The sequence below is a fragment of the Bufo gargarizans genome, unplaced genomic scaffold (assembly GCF_014858855.1).
Source record: "Bufo gargarizans isolate SCDJY-AF-19 unplaced genomic scaffold, ASM1485885v1 original_scaffold_1895_pilon, whole genome shotgun sequence".
Lineage (NCBI taxonomy): Eukaryota > Metazoa > Chordata > Amphibia > Anura > Bufonidae > Bufo > Bufo gargarizans.
In genome coordinates this window covers 213-27,876 of record NW_025334560.1, presented here as the reverse complement: position 1 = coordinate 27,876, position 27,664 = coordinate 213, and the positions used below count along the sequence as shown (strand labels likewise).

The following is a 27,664-nucleotide window of genomic DNA, read 5'->3' as shown; positions in this document are numbered from 1 at the left end:
GCCTTGTTTTTCTCCGGTTTAGGGGTGGATACCGCCCTCGCCTTGTTTTTCTCCGGTTTAGGGGTGGATACCGCCCTCGCCTTGTTTTCTCCGGTTTAGGGGTGGATACCGCCCTCGCCTTGTTTTCTCCGGTTTAGGTGTGGATACCACCCTCGCCTTGTTTTCTCCGGTTTAGGTGTGGATACCGCCCTCGCCTTGTTTTCTCCGGTTTAGGTGTGGATACCGCCCTCGCCTTGTTTTTCTCCGGTTTAGGTGTGGATACCGCCCTCGCCTTGTTTTTCTCCGGTTTAGGTGTGTCTTTTTTGTTTGTCTTTTCCATAGATAAATGCTCTTGCACTCTCTCTCTTCCAATTTTCTCTCTTTTCACTCATTTCTTTGGTTGTACATCTTTCTGTCCTGATGCTCTGATTTCATCCTCATGCTACCAGTTTTTCTGTTTATATCCTTCCCATTTTCTTTATACTCCCTCCACATTTTACCCACAGCTGACCAGGAACAGCCATCATCTTCTGTGCACTCCAGGCTCCTCTTCCATCTTGGAGTTTCCTCGTCCCTTGCACCAACATACCTGGCAGCTCTCTACTTGGGGCCAAGTTCTTTTCATGTCTCTCAGAAACATTTACATTTTTACACTTGTAATTTACATCCAGCAAAGGTCTGGCGCCAGCTGGTTCCAGAATGTCTTCCTCTACTTGATCTGGAAGAACACCATTAATCATAATGATTTCCTGTCATGTTTGAGATCTGAGGTCTCATAAAGCAGAACGTTCCGCCATTAAACATTGCTGTCACTTCTCTGATTTGTGGAAGTCCTCTACGTGCGGGGATTCCAGGCTATGCCTGGGCTTGTATAGAGAGCAGTGTCTATTATATAGTGAGTAGTGTTCTGGTGTATAATACAGAGTCTGGGCTTAGGCATGGTATATAAGAACAGTGCTGACATCCATGTGTAGTATAGCGGTGGTCCTCAGGGCCCACCTGGTGGTCGTGTTTTCTGGATTTCCTTAGTATTGAGAAGGTGATACAATTTAGTGCCCATGCATCAGGACTGACCAGTTATTCATTCTGTGGGATATTCTCAAATCCTGATCGGCAGGTGGGCCCTGAGGACAGGAGTATTATAGTGTATGGATAGTCACTGTCCTGCCGCGTATATTATGTAGTGCCTGATACCTCTGACTGCAATTGGCCATTTTTGGTAATTTGCCGCAGTTACCAATTCAATATGGAAGAATTTAGGAGAAAAACCCACAACTTTTAATAGCAAAAATAACCATAGATTTGTGGGAGCAGCCCATTGTGTGACAGAATGTAAACCTCGTAGGACGAGCAGAAGACTTGTATGTTAGTAGCACCCATAGAATGTAGAGGACACAAGTAATGGCTATATGTGAACATGTCGGTACATCTTTAGTAAATGGGTTGTTTAAAGACACTGAAGGAACTTCAGAGTACAGTTCACAGCCTCCTCGCTGGCTTTTGGGTTGATATCAGAAGCAGCTGATTTGATGTAGTGTGGTGGTACCTTACATCCCATCTTGTGCACCTCAATATAAACAACTCAGCTTAGCACCAAGAGATGAGTACACAAACACAAAGTATGATGGCTGATCCAGCACCGAGCCGCCAGTGCGTGGATAGTATGTGAGATGACACCAGGTAATGGACACCCACATCACCTCCTGTAAATGACCATGTTGAGGATTCTTGGATGATGCTTGCAAGAGGTGAAGGAACTTTCATGGTGGCGTTAAAGGATCTGGTTGTTGAGCTGTCCCCTATACTGTTCAAACCGCTTGTTAGCTTCTTCACTGAGTGCGTCGCCTGAAACAAGACAAGATGCAACATGGAGTCACACAAGAGTTAGCTGGTGGCAGGGTGTTATACTGCCGTCATGGGGTCTGTACCCACACTTTACCGATCTACAGGAGTCAGCATGTGGGTGCTCTATGGTCAGGACCCTCGTCAGTGGGATGAAGTGTCTTTTAGCTGTCCCCTGCAGGGGAATGTTTTCTCTGATGATCTGACCTAGGCCTCATGCACACAAACGTATTTTCATTCCATGTCCGTTTTTTTTTTTTACGGAACTATTAATTTCAATCGGTCCGCAAATAAACAAACAAAACGGAAGGTGCTCCATGTGCATTCCGTTTCCGTATTTCTGTTCTGCAAAAAAGATAGAACATGTCCTATAATTGTCTGCATTACGGACAAGGATCGGACTGTTCTATCAGGGGCCGGCTGTTCCATTCTGCAAAAAAAAATGGATTGCACACGAATGTCATCTGTATTTTTTGTGGATGTTTTTTGCAGACTACAAAATGCATACGGTTGTGTGCAAGAGGCCTTAGCCTATATGGCTTTTTTAGTATTTTGCGGTCCGCAAAAAACGGATCCACAAATAATACGGATGATGTCCGTGTGCATTCCTTTTTTTGTGGAATGGAACAGCTGGCCCCTGATAGAACAGTCCGATCCTTGTCCGTTATGCGGACAATAATAGGATATGTTCTATCTTTGAACGGAAATGGAAGGCATACGGAGTACCTTCCGTTTTTGTGTTTTTTTTTTTTTGCGATCCATTGAAATGAACGTTTCCGTATATGGAATGAAAAAAAAAGGAGATTTTTGTGAAACTCACCTGTAAAATCTTTTTCTCGTCTTTTCCATTGGGGGACACAGACCATGGGTATAGCTTAGAGGTATTAGTAGGAGGGACACTATGCAAATGAAAGAGCTCCTCCTCCTCGGGCTATACCCCCAGACTCCACCAGGAGGAACTCAGGCGTTGCACAAGCAGTAGGAGAAGGAGCAAGAAAAAATCATGGAAACCATCGGACCAAGCCATAAGGTCCAACCAGAAACAGAAAAACTGAACTAAAGACCCCTCCTGCAACAGGAATAATGGGTGGGAGCTGTGTCCCCCAATGGAAAAGACGAGAAAAAGATTTTACAGGTGAGTTTCACAAAAATCTCCTTTTCTCGTGCTTTTTTCCATTGGGGGACACAGACCATGGGACGTCCAAAAGCAGTCCATGGGGTGGGAAAAAATACCAGCACCGCCAGGAGGAACGCCCCAACGGTCAAACAGGAACCACAGCCTGCAAAACCCTGCGGCCAAAGCCGCATCAGCCGAAGCCAGTGAATGCAACTGACAAAAATTTGCAAAGGTATGCAAGGACGACCAGGTGGCCGCCGTACACAGCTGAGACGCAGAGGCACGACTGCGTCTTGCCCAGGAAGCCCCCTCCGCCCCAATGGAGAGAACGGCAATTCTAGCCGGGGGAACTCCACCACAAGCGTGACAAGCCGCGGAAATAGCCAAGCAGATCCAGAGCGCCAAGAACGGCGGACGGAAGCAGTAGCCGCGAGACACACCTCCAGGACCCGTACAACATCCAGGGAATGCAGAGTGCATTCCTTGGGGTTAGCCGGAGAAGGACAAAAGGAAGGCAGGACAAGATCCTCATCAAGGCGGAAGGGAGAGACCACCCTGGGCAAAAAGAAGGGGACTGGACGGAGCACAACTTAATCCTGGTGGAAAACCAGAAAGGCTCCTGACAGGAAAGAGCGGCCAGCTCCGACACCAGTCTGACTTAAAAGCTCGTGATGGGACGTGAACTCACAGCCACTGCATAATAGCCCAGAACTTTAATCACTACGCTATGTAGCTGTATCAGAAGCTATGGTCACAAGGAAGTCCAGATGAGAACAGTCAGAGAGACCCTCCTCAAAGGCTCGAAGGGGGCCGACTGCAGAGCGCGCAGAACCAAATTGAGATCCCAAGGAGACAAAGGGGGAACATACGGGGAACCGAATGCGCCACCCCCGAAGAAAGGTCACCACCGGACCCTTAAGAGCAAGGGACCTCTGACGGCCCGCGCCGAAACCTGACCTTACAGGGAACTAAGCGACAGTCCCTGCACAAGCCCAGACTGAAGAAAAGACAGTACCATCAAGATGGAAAACCGAAGGGGAGGGAACCCCGAACCCTCAAAAAAGGATAGGAAGGCCATCCAGGTACGATAGTAAATCCGGGAGGAAGAAGACTTCCCCGGACTGATCATGGTCCTAACCACTGAATCCGAGAACCCCATCTTTATCAGGATGGCGGTTTCAACAGTCACGCCGGTAAACGAAGAGACCGCAAATTCCGGTGGAAGAACGGGCCCTGAGACAGTAGGTCCTGTCCGTCGGGAAGAGGCCATGGGGCGTCCGCCAGCAACCGAGCCACGTCCGAAAAAACCACGCGCGGCGAGGCCACTCTGGGGTGATGAGAACGGTCGGAGTCCCTTCCGCCTCGAACTGGCGTAGACCCTTTGGTAGGAGAGGAAAACAGAGGAGGCTGAAGTCCTGCCACGGAGACACCTGCGCATCCATCCGTACGCCTCCGGATCTCGGGCGCGAGCCAGGACCACTGGGATCTTGTTGTTGAACCCGGACGCCATTAAGTCCACATCCGGACGGTCCCATCTGTGGCAGATTTCCTCGAACCCTTCTGGATGCAGAGACCACCCGCTTGGATCCACCGTGTTGTGGCTTAGATAGTCCGCTGTCCAGTTGTCCACTCCTGGAATGCAGAGCCAGAGCCATCCGAGGAGGGATGCTGCTGCTCACGCTCCCTGTTAGTAGTCGGGCGTCTTCTGTGGAAAACCACTTAGAGAGGTGGTTGGCGTCACAGGATTTGAAAATGCCCTATAGTCCAAAAAGGACCTGGCTCGTCCGAGCCGGATAATTCTCCTTCGGATTACTCTCCCTAGGGAGGGGGAAGAGCAGTCCGCAAGCGCCACCGGCGAGGTGAGGGGGGTGGAGAGACGGAGACATCCGAGGTGGGATGCTGCCGCTCACGCTGCCTCTTCGTAGTCAGTCACCCACTGTGGGGACCACTGAGAGAGATGGAGTCGTTAGCGCCACAGGATTAAAGGACATGGTTGCCTTGGCGACTAAGACCAATTTAGCGGCCGCGCTGGACATGGCAGATGCCCAAGCGGGGACCGCAGGCCCCCAGGGACGTGGAGGAGGGGTGGAGGAGGGGGGTAAGGCAGGGATGCAGGTAATACTTATCTGCTCCTGCAGAACTTCTCCTGCAGAACTTCTCCCTCGACTCCAGGACCAGCAGGGATACACCTCATCAGGCTTCTGACTCCTTGTCCAGGAGTGCAGTGTTCTGGTGGAGGGTGGCAGCAGGAGACCCAGTAGCTGGTGGGATACCGGAGCTGCAGGTCGAGCCCGGATCCACTTGTCTTCTTTGGGGGGCAATGGAGGCAGCCAGGCAGCGTCCAAGGACGGCAGCGGGCATTCCACGGGGGACCAGGAAGGCGCCATGCCGACCTGTGTCCCCATCTAGAATAATATAAACAATTTTTGAAGGCTGAAAGGGGCTTTGAACTCAGAAAGCCTGGACATGGGGCAGCAGCAGCAGTACCACTGAGCTACCAGCTTGCCTGGCACAAAACGGAGTAGAGTGATGAGGAGCTGCACGGCCATGAGCAAACAGAGTCTCCGGTGTAAGGAGAGTCAGAGCGGCATGCCGAGGCTCCGCCTCCCCGAACGCGTCATTATGGCGCGAAAAAAGCGCGCGAAAAATAAGCGCGCGCGCAAAAATATGCGCGAAAATAAGCGCACGCGCGAAAATATGCGCGAAAATAAGCGCACGCGCGAAAATAAGCGCACGCGCGAAAATAAGCGCACGCGCGAAAATATGCGCGAAAATAAGCGCACGCGCGAAAATATGCGCGGAAATAAGCGCACGCGCGCGGAAATAAGCGCGCGCGTGATTTAAACAAACACCACGTGGAGGAGCGGCCTGCCGGCGGGCGCTGAGGGAGCGCAGCAGCCAAGGCCCGACGAGAGAAGCGCTGAAGCCCACAGTTTAAGGGGGAAGAGATGCCATGAAGAAAGTGCCCCATCAGGATCCTTCTTCAAGTTCACCCAGGTAGCCACAGACAAATAGACACAGAGGGAGGGGGAGGGATTGGGCAACACTTATCTGCTCAGCATGCTCCCTCGATGTCCAGACCAGCAGGGATGCGCCTCTTCAGACTTCTGACTCCAATCCAGGAGAACAGTGCTCTGGAGGAGGGTAGGCAGCAGGCGTCCCAGCAGCTGGTGGGATGCCGGAGCTAACAGGTCGAGCCCGGATCCACTTATCTTCTTGGGGGGAAATGGAGGCAGCCAGGCAACGTCCCAAAGACGGCGGCGGGCACTCCACGGGGGACCAGGAAGGCGCCATGCCGACCTGTGTCCCCATCTAGAATAAAAATAACAAAAAGGAGTAGAATCAGAGAGTGTCAACCTCCTTCACCAGACACTAAGCAAAGACTGAGTTCCTCCTGGTGGAGTCTGGGGGTATAGCCCGAGGAGGAGGAGCTCTTTCATTTGCATAGTGTCCCTCCTACTAATACCTCTAAGCTATACCCATGGTCTGTGTCCCCCAATGGAAAAAAGCACGAGAAATAAAAAATGTGTGCGCCAGCGGCCTTATGGTGTCAGATGGTTGTGGAAGCGGTTTAGACTTGTAGGGTGTAACGTGTCTGCAGCATTGGCCTGAGGGCGAGACCGCGCTTAGAATATCTCCCGAGATCAGTTACTGTGAGGAGTCGGATGCTGAGCAGCGTCTCGCTGACGGTGGGTCTCTCACTACTCCACCTTTGTAATCTCGACTGTGTATATGGAGAGCGAAGCTGAGGTTTTACCCATCACAACTAATCATCTCACTGCTTCCATGTAGGTTATATGACTAAAACTGATGAGAATCATTTCCGAGGATGGTGTGGACCATGACAGGCATCCTCTATAAGGATGTGCTCTTCTGCCGGATCTTCCTGATGTTGAGCAGTACATAGGGTATTGGAAGCCATTAAGGTGAGAGGCCTACACAGGCTTTGGCTTTCACAAGTCAGCTGCTGAGGAGCGATCAGATGCATTGCTAGTAATTGTAAAGTTGTTCCTTGTCATGAAAATTAACTTCATCACAAAATCTCAATTTCCAGCCCTGCCACAAAATGACCTGCTGACATGATGTCAGTGATCTGCTCACCTATATGACAGTTGTGTATCCAGATTCGGTGCCCGTCGTATTTGCAGTTACATTTCATGGCATTGTTGGTGAAGTCGCTCTCGGCCACTTCAAAATTGGGATTAATGACAACCTTATAACAGAGAAAGAGGGATGAGTATTCCTAGACGGCCTGTCCAGTGGCCCACCCTAGAGGGACACTTCCTGCACAGAAGATGATGAGAGCGCTTACCTGAAGAATGTAGTTCCCTGGCTTCACGTCAGTTATATCGATCCATTGGCAGTCAATGTCATGACGATACAAATCCCAACATCCTACGGTGATGCCCTGCTCTCCGAAGTTGGCACATTCATACCTCTTACTGACCACTGCAAAGAGAGTGCAGGGTGAGCGCAGTGCACAGAGTCTGAGATGTCTCCTCCAAGAGAGTCAGCAATTATGACATTAACTTCAACTTCTGCCATCAGAGGTCCCAGGTGAAACCAGCTGTGGTGGCAGAAGTTGTCCAACACTAGTCAATATCTATTAAGCTGACCCTACACAAGACATATGTAGACTGTACACCTGTGTGTGTCAGGGCAGCCCCCATATAGAGCGTGTACCACTGAGTGTCATATAATGGTCACAGTGTCTGATAAATCAATGGGAACCGCATAAAATGGATCAACGTCTTGTCAGCCTGGCCGCGTGCTGGGCTTATCCTGTGATGGCAGTCTTCTAGTTGGCACTTACACTCTTGGCATTCAGAGTCCTCCAGGCAGAAGCTTGCTTTGTGGCCCTCAGCCACTTTAGTTCCATTGGGTGTCAGCAGGTCGTAGTGAGTGAAGATGTCCATGCTGTGGTAGTGCCTGCAGAGAACACAAATACAAGGCTCCTATATAATGCATACGCTCCTATACTGCACATGGTGGCCATCTACAGACAGTAGCACAGATTCATAAGGTAGAGTTAGCAGCAAATCAATTCAAATTCTCACGGATGGAGAAGAGAATTCTTAAAGATTCCATATTGTCAACCTACATAAGGATGCAGCAGATTCTCCCCCCCCCAAAAAAAAAAACTTTCTACCCAAATTATGAAGTCACATTAAGACAAGACATTGAAGAGGAGCCAAATATCTGCATGAAAGCTAAACAAGGCTTACCCATGGCACTCATGCCACACCCAGGAGTGTCTGCCAGCTTTGGGCCTAAAGTCAGCTCGCCCGTTATTGTGTATCTGGGAGGAGAAGCGGAGGAGCCGCCTGTGTCCGTAAGGCCAGTTGGCATGGCGGGCAGTGCTGGACAGGCAGTTCTCTTCGGCTGCACAGTATAACATATGTAGTGGACGGTCTTCAATATATGCAGTCTCCTGGACAAGGCTTGCGTGTAGGATGAGGTCAGAGGCACCTGCAGATTACAGACGGGACAGAGATGGAGGTGGTTCAGTACGCTCACACTGGGGTCTGATCATTGAAGCCTCCATCCACCAGAGCTTTGGGTTAGTGCCCAACGACTCCAGAAAACCCACCAGAACACAGAAGGCTACATCATCTGCAGGTAGAGGAGGCAATGACCATCATGTGAGAGGTTAGGGGAGATGCTTACTCTCAGAACAGATGACTCCAGCCGCGTGCCTGGTGCCAGTGTTTTTGCAGCTGACTGTCTTGTGGCGGGAGCACTGCTGAAGATTCATCTCTGTGCCGCTGCAACGAACTCCACTCAGAATCATCTCCGTCACGTTTGAGGCGTCCCAATACCAGGTTTCCTAAATGGAAAGGGTGACACATAACAGCAAGAGCGGAAGAAACGCCCAGAAACCATCTGATGATACAAATCCCATCCTGTCTGAGGAGAACTACCTAGAACGGTCACAACGAGCAGAGATGCAACTACACTACGTGATGAGGAGGGCATACAGCTGTGCCCAAATCTACTATTACTGCTGGCATCATGTGTAAGACCAAGAAGGGTGGAAAACTGAACCTCCAGCTGTAATTATTATACATGTCCAGCTCTAGAGCAACATGGACAATGTCTTCTCCCACCACCCAGATGGTCTTGTGGTCCCATTTCTTTAGTGTCACCTACGTGAGATTACGCTGTACATACCGTCACCGCATGCAGAGAGTAACCCAAACCGAGCTGCCGACATGCCACCATTGCTTCTTTAGTAGTCCAGCCATCACTGCACAGGTAGCCCCAAGAGTTTCCAAACTTCACCTCCACACGACCCTCAAACTGTGTGCGCCCCCCGATAATGCGTATCTGATAGGGTCAGCCCAGGAGCAGCAAGCGATGACACGCAATAACAACATGTGAGCCGGACAAGGACAGAGAAGTGGATGTAAATTAGTCTGCTCCACACAGCGTCAGTCATAAAGCAGTGGCAGACATGTAGATGAGGCAAAGGTGAGGCAAGACATGAAGACCTCCGAGATGGCATACAAGACAGTTTTATTTGTGTAAGTCATGCGGTAAGATGGAAAACCATAAATGATCACCATAACAAGCACATGGCAGAGCACATATATGACCAAAGCCAAACTCAGCACACAGACTCCCCATGACCAAGCTTAACATGACAGCACATACATGACCAAGGCCAAACTCGGCACACAGACTCCCCATGACCAAGCTTAACATGACAGCACATACATGACCAAAGCCAAACCAAGCACACCCAGACTCCACATGACCAAACACGACAGAGCAGAGCACATACGTGACCAAAGCCAGCCCCACATGGCAGGTGCAACTAAAACTATTGAGAATCACTTCCGAGGATGGTGTGGACCATGACAGGCATCCTCTATAAGGATGTGCTCTTCTGCCGGATCTTCCTGATGTTGAGCAGTACATAGGGTATTGGAAGCCATTAAGGTGAGTGGCCAGAATCCTGGCTAAAAGTTTTGAGGCCTACACAGATTTTGGCTTTCACAAGTCAGCTGCTGAGGAGCGATCAGATGCATTGCTAGTAATTGTAAAGTTGTTCCTTGTCATGAAAATTAACTTCATCACAAAATCTCAATTTTCCAGCCCTGCCACAAAATGACCTGCTGACATCATGTCAGTGATCTGCTCGTTAGCTCAGAAGAAAGTGTTAAGGAGGACAAGGCGGCTGATATCGCTCTGAACTGCTTTAAAAAGGGGGATGCTTGAAATCAATGTGTTCTTCTATTAACCATGGTTACCTCCACAGAAACACGTGTACCCATCAGTTGTTTTGCTTTAAAAAGGCTTCACAGGGAGGCATTGCTGCTTGTAAGATAGCACCTATATCAACCATGTATCGGATCATCGAGAACTTCAAGAAGGAAGGCTCCAGGGAGATAAAAACAGTTCAGCAAATGTCAGGAGCGTCTCCTAAAGAGGATTCAGCTGTGGGATCGGGTCATCACCAGGGCAGCTTGTTCAGAAATGGCAGCAGTGAGGTCATCTGGAGCATGATCTGGTGTCCAGAAGGACACAAAATAAGCCATTTCTCTGCAAGCAAAACCATCAAGGACAGAATGACATTCTGCAGGAAGTACAAGGACTGGACTGCGGGGACTGAGACACCTCGAGAAGACAAGGTGAGTGCTACCACGAGTCCTGTGTCATGCCTGCAGTGAAGCATCATGAGGCCATTCATGTGTGGGGTTTCTTCTTATCCGAAGCAGCAGGCTCACTCACAATTTACCTAAGAGCCATGAATAAAGAACGGGATCCAAACCTCTTCTGGGAGCAACGTCTCCCAACCATCCACAAGCAATCGGGTGATAACAAATGCTTTTTCCAGCATGACGGACCCCATGTCACAAGGAAAAAGAGGCTCTGTGAACAAAACATTAACATTTTGGGTTGATGGCCAGAAAACTCCCCAAATCTCAATCCCATTGAGAATCTGTGGTCACTCCTTAAAAACAGGTGAACAAAGAAAACCCGCAAAAATTGTGATAAATTCCAAGCACTGACTAGGGAAAAATGGGTTAATATCAGTCAGGAGTTGATATCTAGCATGCCAGGGCGAACGGCAGGAGTCGGTAAAATGAAGGGTCAACACAGGAAATATTGAGTCTGCAGAAACTTGACTACTTGTCAAAAAAGTTAAAAACCTATGAAATGTTTATAACTGCACCACAGAAACATCTGCCAAAAAATGGCCCAAAACACTGAAGCAGCAAACCAGCTGTGAAAACCAAAATTTGTATCGGTCTCTAAAGTTTTGAGTGTTTAGAGAGGAGCACCTGGTTAGAAGTGGGCAGTCACTGCACTCCCTAGAAATCTCCTCCTGACCCCAGGGAAAATATGTGGATGGGACATGGTGGATAGGACTACTGAGGCTTCTTATGTGGGAGCTCACCTAGCATGACTGTGATCCAGCATCTGTAGGACTACTACCCTCCTGTGTATGGCCCTACCCATCGCCCTATACACCACATGACCTCATACATACCTGAAGGGCACTGCTGACAAATCCTAGACCCAACTGTTGGCAGACAACTGCAGCCTCTCTGGTTCCCCAGCCTTCTCCACAAACAAATCCCCAGCGCTCTTCTCCACGTGGGCCCCACAAAACCTCCACCCGCCCCTCTTGCTGGCTCCGACCCCCTGCCAGGCGGATCTGAGGGGAATAAGGATCCCATATTTCATGTCATTATAACAGATCAGGTTAGGATACACGTCTGAAGACTTCTGGGGTCACGTTTTTCCTGCCCAGACCATACTGTTCCTCCTACTATATCTACTATTTACAGGAGACCACACGGACAGATCACTAATGGGGAACAGCAGGGCGACCAGATTGGTTATTAGTGTGCCAAACTGGTTCTAATGAGCAAATAGACTTCTACCATACCACGGCCTGCGTGCGGCTTCATAAAGTATAGTGGGCACAATGCAGGCCACTGTGTATCCTAATAGTGGGGCCACAAATCTCATTGTCACTCATTTGTGTTAGGCCTACATGGGTGCTATACACCGTAACCTTCTCCACATCTACACGTGTACAGATGGAACACTGTACATGGGGCGTCCTCAAATGTACAGAACATGGCACTCCACCACCAGTCCTTGTACCCTCAAGAACCTTTATTTTGCTTCCATATTAGAAACAGATAAAATCATGTAGTGTACCGGCGACGTCTAGGCCATAAACCCGTCAGCAGTACGCAACATGCTATAAATATGGATGCCAAGAAGATTCTTAAGGCCACGAGGACTGTTGGCGGAGTTCTATTTTCTGTGGTCTGTGCTCCAGCCATTTCAGCTCTGTACAACATAGCCACTGACAACTGGACAAGATTGCCTGGAGTTAGGGAGTGCACAGGACGGGCTGAGGATGGTGAAGCTGTCCTAAGATGTACAGACTTACACTACAAAGTAGCATCTCCCACTCCTCTACGTCTTAGTGTAGACACAGAATAAGGATCCATAACTTCAATGATCCTGATCAATCCTCCGCTGTTCCCCTATTGCAGGCATGCTCAACCTGCGGCCCTCCAGCTGTTGTAAAACTACAACTCCCACAATGCCCTGCTGTAGGCTGATAGCTGTAGGCTGTTCGAGCATGCTGGGAGTTGTAGTTTTGCAACAGCTGGAGGGCCGCAGGTTGAGCATGCCTGCCCTATTGCATACAATGTATGGTTGACACTTTCTCTGTCACACAATTGTGTCATGTGCCAATGGTGCTTGTAGTGTCAGGACAATGAGAGAGGCATAAGGAGAAGATGCCAGGATACAGATGATGGAGCTTGGGTCTGTCCATGTTCTTCTATTCTCTATCATATACTGAAACTCCATGACATGGTCCCATGATGGTCAGCTTCCAGCCACAAACACAATGTAATTCTAGGACAATGGCAACAGAATTTTCTTGACTGTTCATCTGACTTATCGATCCATTGCACGTCTACAGTGTCATCGAATCGGCCGTTACCTAAAGGGGTCCACCGGGATGACACAGAATGGGCTGCTTTAGTTTTTCCCCAGAAATACCAGTAAGAGCCTGCAAACATAATTGGTGCTCTTTTGGTGGGGGACCAGATGACAATTTTTTCCTATCATTGACAACCTCTTTGATCAATGTGTAAAATTTCTCAATTCTTACACAAACATAGAAGAGGATTCTTTACTGTAAGAGCAGTGAGACTATGGACTCTATACTGTAAGAGCAGTGAGACTATGGACTCTATACTGTAAGAGCAGTGAGACTATGGACTCTATACTGTAAGAGCAGTGAGACTATGGACTCTATACTGTAAGAGCAGTGAGACTATGGACTCTTTACTGTAAGAGCAGTGAGACTATGGACTCTTACTGTAAGAGCAGTGAGACTATGGACTCTATACCTGTAAGAGCAGTGAGACTATGGACTCTATACTGTAAGAGCAGTGAGGACTATGGACTCTTTACTGTAAGAGCGGTGAGGACTATGGACTCTATACTGTAAGAGCAGTGAGACTATGGACTCTATACTGTAAGAGCAGTGAGACTATGGACTCTATACTGTAAGAGCGGTGAGACTATGGACTCTTTACTGTAAGAGCGGTGAGACTATGGACTCTATACTGTAAGAGCAGTGAGACTATGGACTCTTTTACTGTAAGAGCAGTTGAGACTATGGACTCTATACTGTAAGAGCAGTGAGACTATGGACCTATACTGTAAGAGCAGTGAGACTGTGGACTATTTACTGTAAGAGCAGTGAGACTATGGACTCTATACTGTAAGAGCAGTGAGACTATGGACTCTATACTGTAAGAGCAGTGAGACTATGGACTCTATACTGTAAGAGCAGGAGCAGTGAGGACTATTGACTATGCTTACTGTAAGAGCAGTGAGACTATGGACTCTTACTGTAAGAGCAGTGAGACTATGGACTCTATACTGTAAGAGCAGTGAGACTATGGACTCTATACTGTAAGAGCAGTGAGACTATGGACTCTATACTGTAAGAGCGGTGAGACTATGGACTCTATACTGTAAGAGCGGTGAGACTATGGACTCTATACTGTAAGAGCGGTGAGACTATGGACTCTTTACTGTAAGAGCGGTGAGACTATGGACTCTTTACTGTAAGAGCGGTGAGACTATGGACTCTATACTGTAAGAGCGGTGACACTATGGACTCTATACTGTAAGAGCGGTGAGACTATGGACTCTATAATGTAAGAGCAGTGAGACTATGGGACTCTATACTGTAAGAGCGGTGAGACTATGGACTCTTTACTGTAAGAGCAGTGAGACTATGGACTCTATAATGTAAGAGCAGTGAGACTATGGACTCTATACTGTAAGAGCGGTGAGACTATGGACTCTTTACTGTAAGAGCAGTGAGACTATGGACTCTTTACTGTAAGAGCAGTGAGACTATGGACTCTATACTGTAAGAGCAGTGAGACTATGGACTCTTTACTGTAAGAGCAGTGAGACTATGGACTCTTTACTGTAAGAGCAGTGAGACTATGGACTCTATACTGTAAGAGCGGTGACACTATGGACTCTATACTGTAAGAGCAGTGAGACTATGGACTCTATACTGTAAGAGCAGTGAGACTATGGACTCTATACTGTAAGAGCAGTGAGACTATGGACTCTATACTGTAAGAGCAGTGAGACTATGGACTCTTTACTGTAAGAGCAGTGAGACTGTGGACTCTATACTGTAAGAGCAGTGAGACTATGGACTCTATACTGTAAGAGCGGTGAGACTATGGACTTTTTACTGTAAGAGCGGTGAGACTATGGACTATACTGTAAGAGCGGTGAGACTATGGACTCTATACTGTAAGAGCGGTGAGACTATGGACTCTTTACTGTAAGAGCAGTGAGACTATGGACTCTTTACTGTAAGAGCAGTGAGACTATGGGCTCTTTACTGTAAGAGCAGTGAGACTATGGATTCTTTACGGTAAGAGCAGTGAGACTATGGAACTCTCTGCCTGAGGAGGTGGTGATGGTGAGTTCACTATAAGAGTTCAGGAGGGGCCTGGATGTATTTCTGGAGTGTAATAATATTATAGGTTATAGCTACTAGAGAGGGGTCATTGATCCAGGGAGTTATTCTGAGGCCTGAATGGAGTCGGGAAGGAATTTTTTCCCCTAAAGTGAGGAAAATTGACAAATAACCAAGAAGACACAAACAGAAGATGGGACAGCATCTACCATGATGGTACCACAGAGTAGAGACCATAGGCAACACCTCTCTGACCCTTCTGTAACCTGTGCTCTAGGTCTGGACATACTACATGTAAATTTGCATCAACACGGAACTGTACGACTAATGAAGAAGTAGGGATCGAGCTGCATGAAGACCGCAGAGGATGACTGCTTTATTCTGGATGGAGTCTTGTTCTGCCATCTTTGTACTCATCGGTGGAGCACAGGGATGGAGTCTGCTGGAGGATGACTGCTCTATTCTGGATGGAACCTTGTTCAGCCATCATTGTACTCATCGTGGAGCACAGAGATGGAGTCTGCTGGAGGATGACTGCTTTATTCTGGATGGAGCCTTGTTCTGCCATCAATGTACTTATCGGTGGAGCACAGGGATGGAGTCTGCTGGAGGATGACTGCTCTATTCTGGATGGAGTCTTGTTCTGCCATCATTGTACTCATCGTGGAGCACATGGATGGAGTCTGCTGGAGGATGACTGCTTTATTCTGGATGGAGCCTTGTTCAGCCATCATTGTACTCATCGGTGGAGCACAGGGATGGAGTCTGCTGGAGGATGACTGCTTTATTCTGGATGGAGTCTTGTTCTGCCATCATTGTACTCATCGTGGAGCACAGAGATGGAGTCTGCTGGAGGATGACTGCTTTATTCTGGATAGAGCCTCGTTCTACCATCTTTGTACTCATCGTGGAGCACAGAGATGGAGTCTGCTGGAGGATGACTGCTCTATTCTGGATGGAGTCTTGTTCTGCCATCATTGTACTCATCGTGGAGCACATGGATGGAGTCTGCTGGAGGGTGACTGCTTTATTCTGGATAGAGCCTCGTTCTACCATCTTTGTACTCATCGTGGAGCACAGAGATGGAGTCTGCTGGAGGATGACTGCTCTATTCTGGATGGAGTCTTGTTCTGCCATCATTGTACTCATCGGTGGAGCACAGGGATGGAGTCTGCTGGAGGATGACTGCTTTATTTTGGATAGAGTCTTGTTCTGCCATCATTGTACTCATCGTGGAGCACAGGGATGGAGTCTGCTGGAGGATGACTGCTCTATTCTGGATGGAGCCTTGTTCTGCCATCATTGTACTCATCGTGGAGCACAGGGATGGAGTCTGCTGGAGGATGACTGCTCTATTCTGGATGGAGCCTTGTTCTGCCATCATTGTACTCATCGTGGAGCACAGAGATGGAGTCTGCTGAAGGATGACTGCTCTATTCTGGATGGAGCCTTGTTCAGCCATCATTGTACTCATCGTGGAGCACAGAGATGGAGTCTGCTGGAGGATGACTGCTTTATTCTGGGTGGAGTCTTGTTCTGCCATCATTGTACTCATCGTGGAGCACAGAGATGGAGTCTGCTGGAGGATGACTGCTTTATTTTGGATAGAGTCTCGTTCTACCATCTTTGTACTCATCGTGGAGCACAGGGATGGAGTCTGCTGGAGGATGACTGCTCTATTCTGGGTGGAGTCTTGTTCTGCCATCATTGTACTCATCGTGGAGCACATGGATGGAGTCTGCTGGAGGATGACTGCTTTATTCTGGATGGAGCCTTGTTCTGCCATCATTGTACTCATCGGTGGAGCACAGGGATGGAGTCTGCTGGAGGATGACTGCTTTATTTTGGATAGAGTCTCGTTCTACCATCTTTGTACTCATCGTGGAGCACAGGGATGGAGTCTGCTGGAGGATGACTGCTCTATTCTGGGTGGAGTCTTGTTCTGCCATCATTGTACTCATCGTGGAGCACATGGATGGAGTCTGCTGGAGGATGACTGCTTTATTCTGGATGGAGCCTTGTTCTGCCATCATTGTACTCATCGGTGGAGCACAGGGATGGAGTCTGCTGGAGGATGACTGCTTTATTTTGGATAGAGTCTCATTCTACCATCTTTGTACTCATCGTGGAGCACAGGGATGGAGTCTGCTGGAGGATGACTGCTCTATTCTGGGTGGAGTCTTGTTCTGCCATCTTTTTACTCATCGTGGAGCACAGGGATGGAGTCTGCTGGAGGATGACTGCTCTATTCTGGATGGAGTCTTGTTCTGCCATCATTGTACTCATCGTGGAGCACAGAGATGGAGTCTGCTGGAGGATGACTGCTTTATTCTGGATGGAGTCTTGTTCTGCCATCATTGTACTCATCGTGGAGCACAGAGATGGAGTCTGCTGGAGGATGACTGCTCTATTCTGGGTGGAGTCTTGTTCTGCCATCTTTGTACTCATCGTGGAGCACAGGGATGGAGTCTGCTGGAGGATGACTGCTCTATTCTGGATGGAGTCTTGTTCTGCCATCATTGTACTCATCGTGGAGCACAGAGATGGAGTCTGCTGGAGGATGACTGCTTTATTCTGGATGGAGTCTTGTTCTGCCATCATTGTACTCATCGTGGAGCACAGAGATGGAGTCTGCTGGAGGATGACTGCTCTATTCTGGGTGGAGTCTTGTTCTGCCATCATTGTACTCATCGTGGAGCACAGGGATGGAGTCTGCTGGAGGATGACTGCTTTATTCTGGATGGAGCCTTGTTCAGCCATCATTGTACTCATCATGGAGCACAGGGATGGAGTCTGCTGGAGGATGACTGCTTTATTCTGGATGGAGCCTTGTTCAGCCATCATTGTACTCATCATGGAGCACAGGGATGGAGTCTGCTGGAGGATGACTGCTCTATTCTGGGTGGAGTCTTGTTCTACCATCATTGTACTCATCGTGGAGCACAGGGATGGAGTCTGCTGGAGGATGACTGCTCTATTCTGGGTGGAGCCTTGTTCTACCATCTTTGTACTCATCATGGAGCACAGGGATGGAGTCTGCTGGAGGGTGACTGCTTTATTCTGGATGGAGTCTTGTTCTACCATCATTGTACTCATCGTGGAGCACAGAGATGGAGTCTGCTGGAGGATGACTGCTCTATTCTGGATGGAGCCTTGTTCTACCATCATTGTACTCATCATGGAGCACAGGGATGGAGTCTGCTGGAGGGTGACTGCTTTATTCTGGATGAAGCCTTGTTCTACCATAGCTGTATCTAAAAGGACGAGTACAGGGATCTCAGCTACATAACTCTCTTGGGGTGGTTCTTCCAGATTGTGGGCTGTTAGTCTCAGTGCAGATCTTTCATTTCTGCTGCTACGTGTAACCTGGAGAAGGGGGGGAAAAGGTTCCATTCAGGAAGTTCTGGGATGACAGCAGCTTGTTCTATAATTTCCAGCTCTTCCCATCCAAAGTAAATACAAATGCTAAGTCCGTGTATGGAGGAGCTGGCACGTAAATCAAGAAGCTTCTGTCTGCGCGTCCTGTATGAGGTGGATGGATTACTAAATTCTGTGCCGATTATATGTACCAGCAAATTCCTGGGGCTGAAAGCTGGCAGCAGCAGCAGGGCCAGGGGCCAGAAGGAGAAAATGAGAGGAAGCTGAGGAATAAGAGCGCAATCTGGAGACAGCCGAGGCTGACGTCAACAGTCAGGATAGTGAGTGGACAGCCGTCCATCGTCTCTTCATCACTAATGGAGTCTGTCATGTGAAGCGAGTTCATATTTTCTGACATCCAGGTCTCAGATGCCGCCACAGGCGTGGGGTACACAGCATTGTGGGGATGGGGTGCACCCAGTGCATCAATGTGTTGTGTAATGAAAGCTCCAGGGTTTATATAATCTACAATAACGTAAAGAAATTGCCTAGTGCGGTGTTAGCCATAATAAATCCGGCAGTATTATGGGAGTGACACCTGGCTGACCAGCCAAATTCTACTGCAAGCCTTCTTCAGGAGAGTCTACATTCCTAGACTTGGACACCTTCTACATATGGGGAGACTGTGCAGAAACTACGATCCAGGATGAATTTACAGACATCGGATAAAGCAGCGGGAATAGATCTATAACGCACATGTTATCGCTGTAATAATGGCGCTCCATGTAATGTGGGCATCGCAGGGAGCATCTCGCCTTCTGGGACCCCTACACTGGTCATATTTGGTATTAGAACGATCGGCATGATGTGTTAATAAAACATGTCGGGGCCAGGATATCCATTAGTGTGGACATACGTCTATGTATTTCTGTAAGTCCTGCACATCTTTAATGGTTTTGCCTTGTGGCCTGAACGAGCCCAGTAACCTCCATTATACGGGTGCGGTTAGCGTTGCCGTGTATTTGCTATCAGTGTGGCCTGCCCGTGAGGGGGGCGCTGTGGGGTTTTCTATGAGCCCCTGAGTAATTTGTATGTGACTTTAAATGTCAAAGATGGCAGCATGTCGGGGTGTGATCTATGTTCAATCCGTGGCGGGTGTAGAGGGGCATGCGAGATTGAGTGTGTGGAATAGATGGACCCTTGGTAGTCTCACCCAGGTCACATGACAGGGAGGTCACATACGTGACGTGGCCGTTCCTCAGGAGGCTTGCAGTATGATTTCTGTTGTTCAGCCAATAAAGCTTTCACTCCTCAGTCGATACTGCTGGAAGTATTCTACATCACATAGTTATAATCTACCGTGATGATGTCATCAGCTGACCGCAGAGCGGAAAGCAGCAGAATATCCATGCATTTACCATTCCTGCACTGAACAATGGGGAACACAACGATTTGGGAGGATACACCATAGGTTAGGGTTAGTCATGTAGATCCTGACAGCTCTAGTGTATGGGGCCACAGTGGCGGTATAAAGCTTACAGAAATTCTGGGATCATGGAGATGTATGAAGCTCAGGGAAATCCTGGGGCTATGTGGACTGTATGAAAATTCTGGGGTCACGTGGGGAGTCTATGACGCTTAGAGAGATTGTACGGTCAGAGACTGGAGGAAGATCAGAGGGTTTGTACGGTCAGAGACTGTAGGAAGATCAGAGAGATTGTACGGTCAGAGACTGGAGGAAGATCAGAGAGAGTGTACGGTCAGACTGGAGGAAGATCAGAGAGAGTGTACGGTCAGAGACTGGAGGAAGATCAGAGAGAGTGTACGGTCAGACTGGAGGAAGATCAGAGAGAGTGTACGGTCAGACTGGAGGAAGATCAGAGAGAGTGTACGGTCAGACTGGAGGAAGATCAGAGAGATTGTACAGTCAAAGACTGGAGGAAGATCAGAGAGATTGTACGGTCAGAGACTGGAGGAAGATCAGAGAGAGTGTACGGTCAGACTGGAGGAAGATCAGAGAGAGTGTACGGTCAGAGACTGGAGGAAGATCAGAGAGAGTGTACGGTCAGAGACTGGAGGAAGATCAGAGAGAGTGTACGGTCAGAGACTGGAGAAAGTTTAGAGATATTGTACGGTCAGAGACTCAGTGAATATGTGGGATCACACGGACTGTATGAAGCTCAGGCAATATGTGGGATCACAAGGACTGTATTAAGCTGAGGAATATTTGGGATCACACGGACTGTATGAAGATCAGAGAATATGTGGCATCACACGGACTGTATGAAGATCAGGGAATATGTGGGATCACAAGGACTGTATTAAGCTGAGGAATATTTGGGATCACACGGACTGTATGAAGCTCAGGGAATATGTGGGATCACACGGACTGTATGAAGCCAATGGAATATATGGGATCACACGGACTGTATGAAGCTCAGGAATATGTGGGATCACACGGACTGTATGAAGCTCAGGCAATATGTGGGATCACACAGACTCTATGAAGCTGAGGAATATGTGGGATCACACGGATTGTATGAAGCCGAGGGAATATGTGGGATCACACTGACTGTATGAAGCCGAGGGAATATGTGGGATCACACGGACTGTATGAAGCTCAGGGAATATGTGGGATCACATGGACTGTATGAAGCTGAGGAATATCTGGGATCACACGGACTGTATGAAGCTCAGGAATATGTGGGATCACACGGACTGTATGAAGCTGAGGAATATGTGGGATCACACGGACTGTATGAAGCTCAGAAATATGTGGGATCACACGGACTGTATGAAGCTCAGAAATATGTGGGATCACACGGACTGTATGAAGCTCAGAGAATATGTGGGATCAGACGGACTGTATGAAGCTCAGTGAATATGTGGGATCAGACGGACTGTATGAAGCTCAGGAATATCTGGGATCACACGGGACTGTATGAAGCTCAGGAATATCTAGGATCACACGGACTGTATGAAGCTCAGGAATATGTGGGATCACACGGACTGTATGAAGCTCAGGCAATATGTGGGATCACACGGACTGTATGAAGCTCAGGCAATATGTGGGATCACACGGACTGTATGAAGCTCAGGAATATGTGGGATCACACGGACTGTATGAAGCTCAGAGAATATGTGGGATCACACGGACTGTATGAAGCTCAGAGAATATGTGGGATCACACGGACTGTATGAAGCTCAGAGAATATGTGGGATCACACGGACTGTATGAAGCCGAGGGAATATGTGGGATCACACGGACTCTATGAAGCTCAGGGAATATGTGGGATCACACGGACTGTATGAAGCTGAGGAATATCTGGGATAACACGGACTGTATGAAGCTCAGGAATATGTGGGATCACACGGACTGTATGAAGCTCAGGGAATATGTGGGATCACACGGACTGTATGAAGCTCAGGGAATATGTGGGATCACACGGACTGTATGAAGCTGAGGAATATCTGGGATAACACGGACTGTATGAAGCTCAGGAATATGTGGGATCACACAGACTGTATGAAGCTCAGAGAATATGTGGGATCACACGGACTGTATGAAGCTCAGGGACTATGTGGGATCACACGGACTGTATGAAGCTCAGGAATATCTGGGATAACAGGGACTGTATGAAACTAAGGGAATATGTGGGATCACACGGACTGTATGAAGCTCAGGAATATCTGGGATCACATGGGGCTGTATGAAGCTCGGGCAATATGTGGGATCACACGGACTGTATGAAGCTCAGGAATATCTGGGATCACACGGACTGTATGAAGCTCAGGAATATCTGGGATCACACAGACTTTATGAAGCTCAGGAATATCTGGGATCACACGGACTGTATGAAGCTCGGGCAATATGTGGGATCACACGGACTGTATGAAGCTCAGGAATATCTGGGATCACACGGACTGTATGAAGCTCAGGAATATCTGGGATTACACGGACTGTATGAAGCTCAGGGAATATCTGGGATCACACGGACTGTATGAAGCTCAGGAATATGTGGGATCACACGGACTGTATGAAGCTCAGGAATATCTGGGATTACACGGACTGTATGAAGCTCAGGAATATGTGGGATTACACAGACTGTATGAAGCTGAGGAATATGTGGGATCACACGGACTGTATGAAGCTCAGGGAATATGTGGGATCACACAGACTGTATGAAGCTGAGGAATATGTGGGATCACACGGACTGTATGAAGCTGAGGAATATCTGGGATTACACGGACTGTATGAAGCTGAGGAATATGTGGGATCACACGGACTGTATGAAGCTCAGGGAATATCTGGGATCACACAGACTGTATGAAGCTCAGGAATATGTGGGATCACACGGACTGTATGAAGCTGAGGAATATCTGGGATCACACGGACTGTATGAAGCTGAGGAATATGTGGGATCACATGGGACTGTATGAAGATCAGGAATATGTGGGATCACACGGACTGTATGAAGCTCAGGAATATCTGGGATCACACGGACTGTATGAAGCTGAGGAATATGTGGGATCACATGGGACTGTATGAAGATCAGGAATATGTGGGATCACACGGACTGTATGAAGCTCAGGAATATCTGGGATCATACGGACTGTATGAAGATCAGGAATATGTGGGATCAGACGGACTGTATGAAGCTCTGGAATATCTGGGATTACACAGACTGTATGAAGCTCAGGGAATATGTGGGATCACACGGACTGTATGAAGCTCAGGAATATCTGGGATTACACGGACTGTATGAAGCTGAGGAATATGTGGGATCACACGGACTGTATGAAGCTCAGGAATATCTGGGATTACACGGACTGTATGAAGCTCAGGGAATATCTGGGATCACACAGACTGTATGAAGCTCAGGGAATATCTGGGATCACACGGACTGAAGCTCAGGGAATATCTGGGATCACACGGACTGTATGAAGCTCAGGGAATATGTGGGATTACACGGACTGTATGAAGCTGAGGAATATGTGGGATCACACGGACTGTATGAAGATCAGGAAATATGTGGGATCACACGGACTGTATGAAGCTCAGGAATATGTGGGATCACACGGACTGTATGAAGCTCAGGGAATATCTGGGATCATACGGACTGTATGAAGCTCAGGGAATATCTGGGATCACACGGACTGTATGAAGCTCAGGGAATATCTGGGATCACACGGACTGTATGAAGCTCAGGAATATCTGGGATCACACGGACTGTATGAAGCTCAGAGAATATGTGGGATCACACGGACTGTATGAAGCTCAGGAATATCTGGGATTACACGGACTGTATGAAGCTGAGGAATATGTGGGATCACACGGACTGTATGAAGCTCAGGGAATATCTGGGATCACACAGACTGTATGAAGCTCAGGAATATCTGAGATTACACGGACTGTATGAAGCTCAGGAATATCTGGGATCACACAGACTGTATGAAGCTCAGGGAATATCTGGGATTACACGGACTGTATGAAGCTGAGGAATATGTGGGATCACACGGACTGTATGAAGCTCAGGAATATCTGGGATCACACGGACTGTATGAAGCTCAGGAATATCTGGGATCACACAGACTGTATGAAGCTCAGGGAATATCTGGGATCACACGGACTGTATGAAGCTCAGGAATATCTGGGATCACACGAACTGTATGAAGCTCAGGAATATGTGGGATCACACGGACTGTATGAAGCTCAGGAATATCTGGGATTACACGGACTGTATGAAGCTGAGGAATATGTGGGATCACACGAACTGTATGAAGCTCAGGAATATCTGGAATCACACAGACTGTATGAAGATCAGGAATATGTGGGATCACACGAACTGTATGAAGCTCAGGAATATGTGGGATCACACGAACTGTATGAAGCTGAGGAATATCTGGGAAAACACGGACTGTATGAAGCTCAGGAATATCTGGGATCACATGGGGCTGTATGAAGCTCGGGCAATATGTGGGATCACACGGACTGTATGAAGCTCGGGCAATATGTGGGATCACACGGACTGTATGAAGCTCAGGAACATCTGGGATCACACGGACTGTATGAAGCTGAGGAATATGTGGGATCACACGGACTGTATGAAGCTCAGGAATATCTGGGATCACACGGACTGTATGAAGCTCAGGAATATCTGGGATCACACAGACTGTATGAAGCTCAGGGAATATCTGGGATCACACGGACTGTATGAAGCTCAGGAATATCTGGGATCACACGAACTGTATGAAGCTCAGGAATATGTGGGATCACACGGACTGTATGAAGCTCAGGAATATCTGGGATTACACGGACTGTATGAAGCTGAGGAATATGTGGGATCACACGAACTGTATGAAGCTCGGGCAATATGTGGGATCACACGAACTGTATGAAGCTCAGGAATATCTGGAATCACACGGACTGTATGAAGATCAGGAATATGTGGGATCACACGGACTGTATGAAGCTCAGGAATATCTGGAATCACACAGACTGTATGAAGCTCAGGAATATGTGGGATCACACGGACTGTATGAAGCTCAGGAATATGTGGGATCACACTGACTGTATGAAGCTCAGGAATATCTTGGATCACAGGAACTATATGAAGGTCAGTTAAGGACTGCAGCCATGTGGACACTAGGTGGAGGGCTGAGGTCCCGAGGATGGCCCAGTGACTGCAGATCCCTGCGATTATTCCACAAGCCGTCTCATTCATACTGTAGTATTTGCCCCGCGTGTGCACTGAACTGTCTGCAGGACACAGAGGCCACCACCATAACAGCGTTCATCTCATCCACCCGTCATGTAGTGCTCCACACACCCCTCATCATGCCACTACATGGCCTGGCAGTGCGCAGAGGTGGCATACTGACCGTCTTCTCGTAGCCCATGTATGGGATGTTGCACCTGACGGCAGCGTCCTCGCTGTGCTTGCAGTCCTCTTCTGTGATGTTCTTGTATTGACAGTCCAAGATGGACTGCTCGTGCCCGGTGCACTTCACCTCATTCATGTGAATGGAGCCCATACCTGTCCAAGAGGAACAATCGCCATTAAAAAGGGCGCTTCCATAGACAGGGTATTTTTTAAATTCAATACTAATAGAAAAAACATGTTGGCAGTACTACAGTCAGGTCCATAAATATTGGGACATTGACACAATTGTAACATTTTTGGCTCTATACACCACCACAATGGATTTGAAATGAAACGGACAAGATTTGCTTTACCTGCAGACTGTCAGCTTTACCTGCAGACTGTCAGCTGTACCCGCAGACTGTCAGCTTTACCTGCAGACTGTCAGCTTTCCCCGCAGACTGTCAGCTGTACCTGCAGACTGTCAGCTTTACCCGCAGACTGTCAGCTGTACCTGCAGACTGTCAGCTTTACCGGCAGACTGTCAGCCTTACCTGCAGACTGTCAGCTGTACCTGCAGACTGTCAGCCTTACCTGCAGAGTGTCAGCTTTACCCGCAGAGTGTCAGCTTTACCCGCAGAGTGTCAGCTTTACCCGCAGAGTGTCAGCTTTACCCGCAGAGTGTCAGCTTTACCCGCAGAGTGTCAGCTGTACCCGCAGACTGTCAGCTGTACCCGCAGACTGTCAGCTGTACCCGCAGACTGTCAGCTTTACCCGCAGACTGTCAGCTTTACCCGCAGACTGTCAGCCTTACCCGCAGACTGTCAGCCTTACCCGCAGACTGTCAGCCTTACCCGCAGACTGTCAGCTGTACCCGCAGACTGTCAGCTGTACCCGCAGACTGTCAGCTTTACCCGCAGACTGTCAGCTTTACCCGCAGACTGTCAGCTTTACCCGCAGACTGTCAGCTTTACCCGCAGACTGTCAGCTCTACCTGCAGACTGTCAGCTCTACCTGCAGACTGTCAGCTGTAATCTGAGGGATTTACATCCAGATCAGGTGAACGGTGCAGGAATTACAGCAGTTACATCTGTGCCTCCCACTTGTTAGGGACCAGAAGTAATAGGACAATTGTCTTCTCGGCTGTCCCATGGCCGCTGTGTGTTATTCCCTCATTATCCCAATTACAATCAGCAGATACAAGGTCCAGGGGTCATTTCCAGTCTGATATCTGCATTTGGAATCTGTTGCTGTCAACTCTTAAGATGAGATCCAAAGAGCGGTCACTATCAGTGAAGCCATCATTAGGCTGAAAAACACCACAAACCCATCAGAGAGATGGCAAAAACATTAGGCGCGGCCAAAACAACTGTTTGGAACATTCTTATAAAGAAGGAACGCACCGGTGAGCTCAGCAACACCAAAAGACCCGGAAGACCACGGAAAACAACTGCAGTGGATGAGCGAAGAATTCTTTCCCTGGTGAAGAAAACGCCCTTCACAACAGTTGGTCAGATCAAGAACACTCTCCAGGAGGTAGGTGTATGTGTGTCAAAGTCACCAATCAGGAGAAGACTTCAGAGTGAATACAGAGGGTTCACCACAAGATGGAAACCATTGGTGGCCTCAAAACCAGGAAGGCCAGATTAGAGTTTGCCAAACGACATCTAGAAAAGCCTTCACAGTTCTGGGTCAACATCCTATGGACGGATGAGACCAAGATCAACGTGTACCAGAGTGATGGGAAGAGAAGAGTATGGAGAAGGAAAGGAGCTGCTCATGGTCCTAAGCATACCACCTCATCAGTGAAGCATGGTGGTGGCAGTGTCATGGCGTGGGCATGTATGGCGGCCAATGGAACTGCTTCTCTTGTATTTATTGATGATGTGACTGCTGACAAAAGCAGCAGGATGAATTCTGAAGGGTTTCGGGCAATATTATCTGGACCTGAATCCGATTGAGCATTTCACTTGCTGAAGACAAAACTGAAGGGAAAATGCCCCAAGAACAAGCAGGACCTGAAGACAGTGGCAGTAGAGGCCGGGCAGAGCATCACCAGGGATGAGACCAGCGTCTGGAGATGTCTATGCGTTCCAGACTTCAGGCTGTAATTGACTGCAAAGGATTTGTAACCAAGTATTAAAAAGTGAAAGTTTGATTTATGATTATTATTCTGTCCCATTACTTCTGGTCCCTTAACAAGTGGGAGGCACAGATGCAACTGCTGTAATTCCTGCACCGTTCACCTGATCGGGATGTAAATACCTCAGATTACAGCCGACAGTCTGCGGGGAGAGCCGACAGTCTGCGGGGAGAGCCGACAGTCTGCGGGGAGAGCCGACAGTCTGCGGGGAGAGCCGACAGTCTGCGGGGAGAGCCGACAGTCTGCGGGGAGAGCCGACAGTCTGCGGGGAGAGCCGACAGTCTGCGGGGAGAGCCGACAGTCTGCGGGGAGAGCCGACAGTCTGCGGGGAGAGCCGACAGTCTGCGGGGAGAGCCGACAGTCTG

General features: G+C 48.4%; 1 protein-coding gene across 3 annotated transcripts; it reads right to left on the bottom strand.

Moving 5' to 3' along the window:
• Positions 1 to 182: 182 nt before the first annotated feature.
• On the bottom strand, positions 183 to 25,328 carry LOXL3 (lysyl oxidase like 3). Of its 3 annotated transcripts, XM_044274620.1 has the most exons (9): positions 25,176 to 25,328; positions 11,436 to 11,603; positions 9,110 to 9,265; positions 8,606 to 8,765; positions 8,164 to 8,407; positions 7,752 to 7,867; positions 7,251 to 7,387; positions 7,040 to 7,151; positions 183 to 1,824 (listed from the first exon to the last, which is right to left on the bottom strand). In XM_044274620.1, exons 1-9 carry the CDS (start codon positions 25,326 to 25,328, stop codon positions 1,751 to 1,753), a joined length of 1,320 nt encoding a protein of 439 aa, XP_044130555.1. In that variant the 3' UTR covers positions 183 to 1,750. The 3 variants fall into 3 exon arrangements, with proteins under 3 accessions (XP_044130555.1, XP_044130553.1, XP_044130554.1); XM_044274618.1 differs by lacking the exon at positions 9,110 to 9,265; XM_044274619.1 differs by lacking the exon at positions 11,436 to 11,603 and having other exon boundaries at positions 25,176 to 25,326.
• Between the last annotated feature and the right edge of the window lie 2,336 nt (positions 25,329 to 27,664).

Bases quoted from the DNA above. Each gene is read 5' to 3' on its own strand.
- LOXL3 (XM_044274620.1), bottom strand. From the start codon at position 25,328: ATGGGCTCCATTCACATGAATGAGGTGAAGTGCACCGGGCACGAGCAG. The intron at 7,868-8,163 runs GTAAGCCTTGTT...TGTTCTCTGCAG, and splicing joins GTGTGGCATGAGTGCCATGG to GCACTACCACAGCATGGACA. The intron at 7,388-7,751 runs GTAAGTGCCAAC...CTCTCTTTGCAG, and splicing joins GGACTCTGAATGCCAAGAGT to TGGTCAGTAAGAGGTATGAA.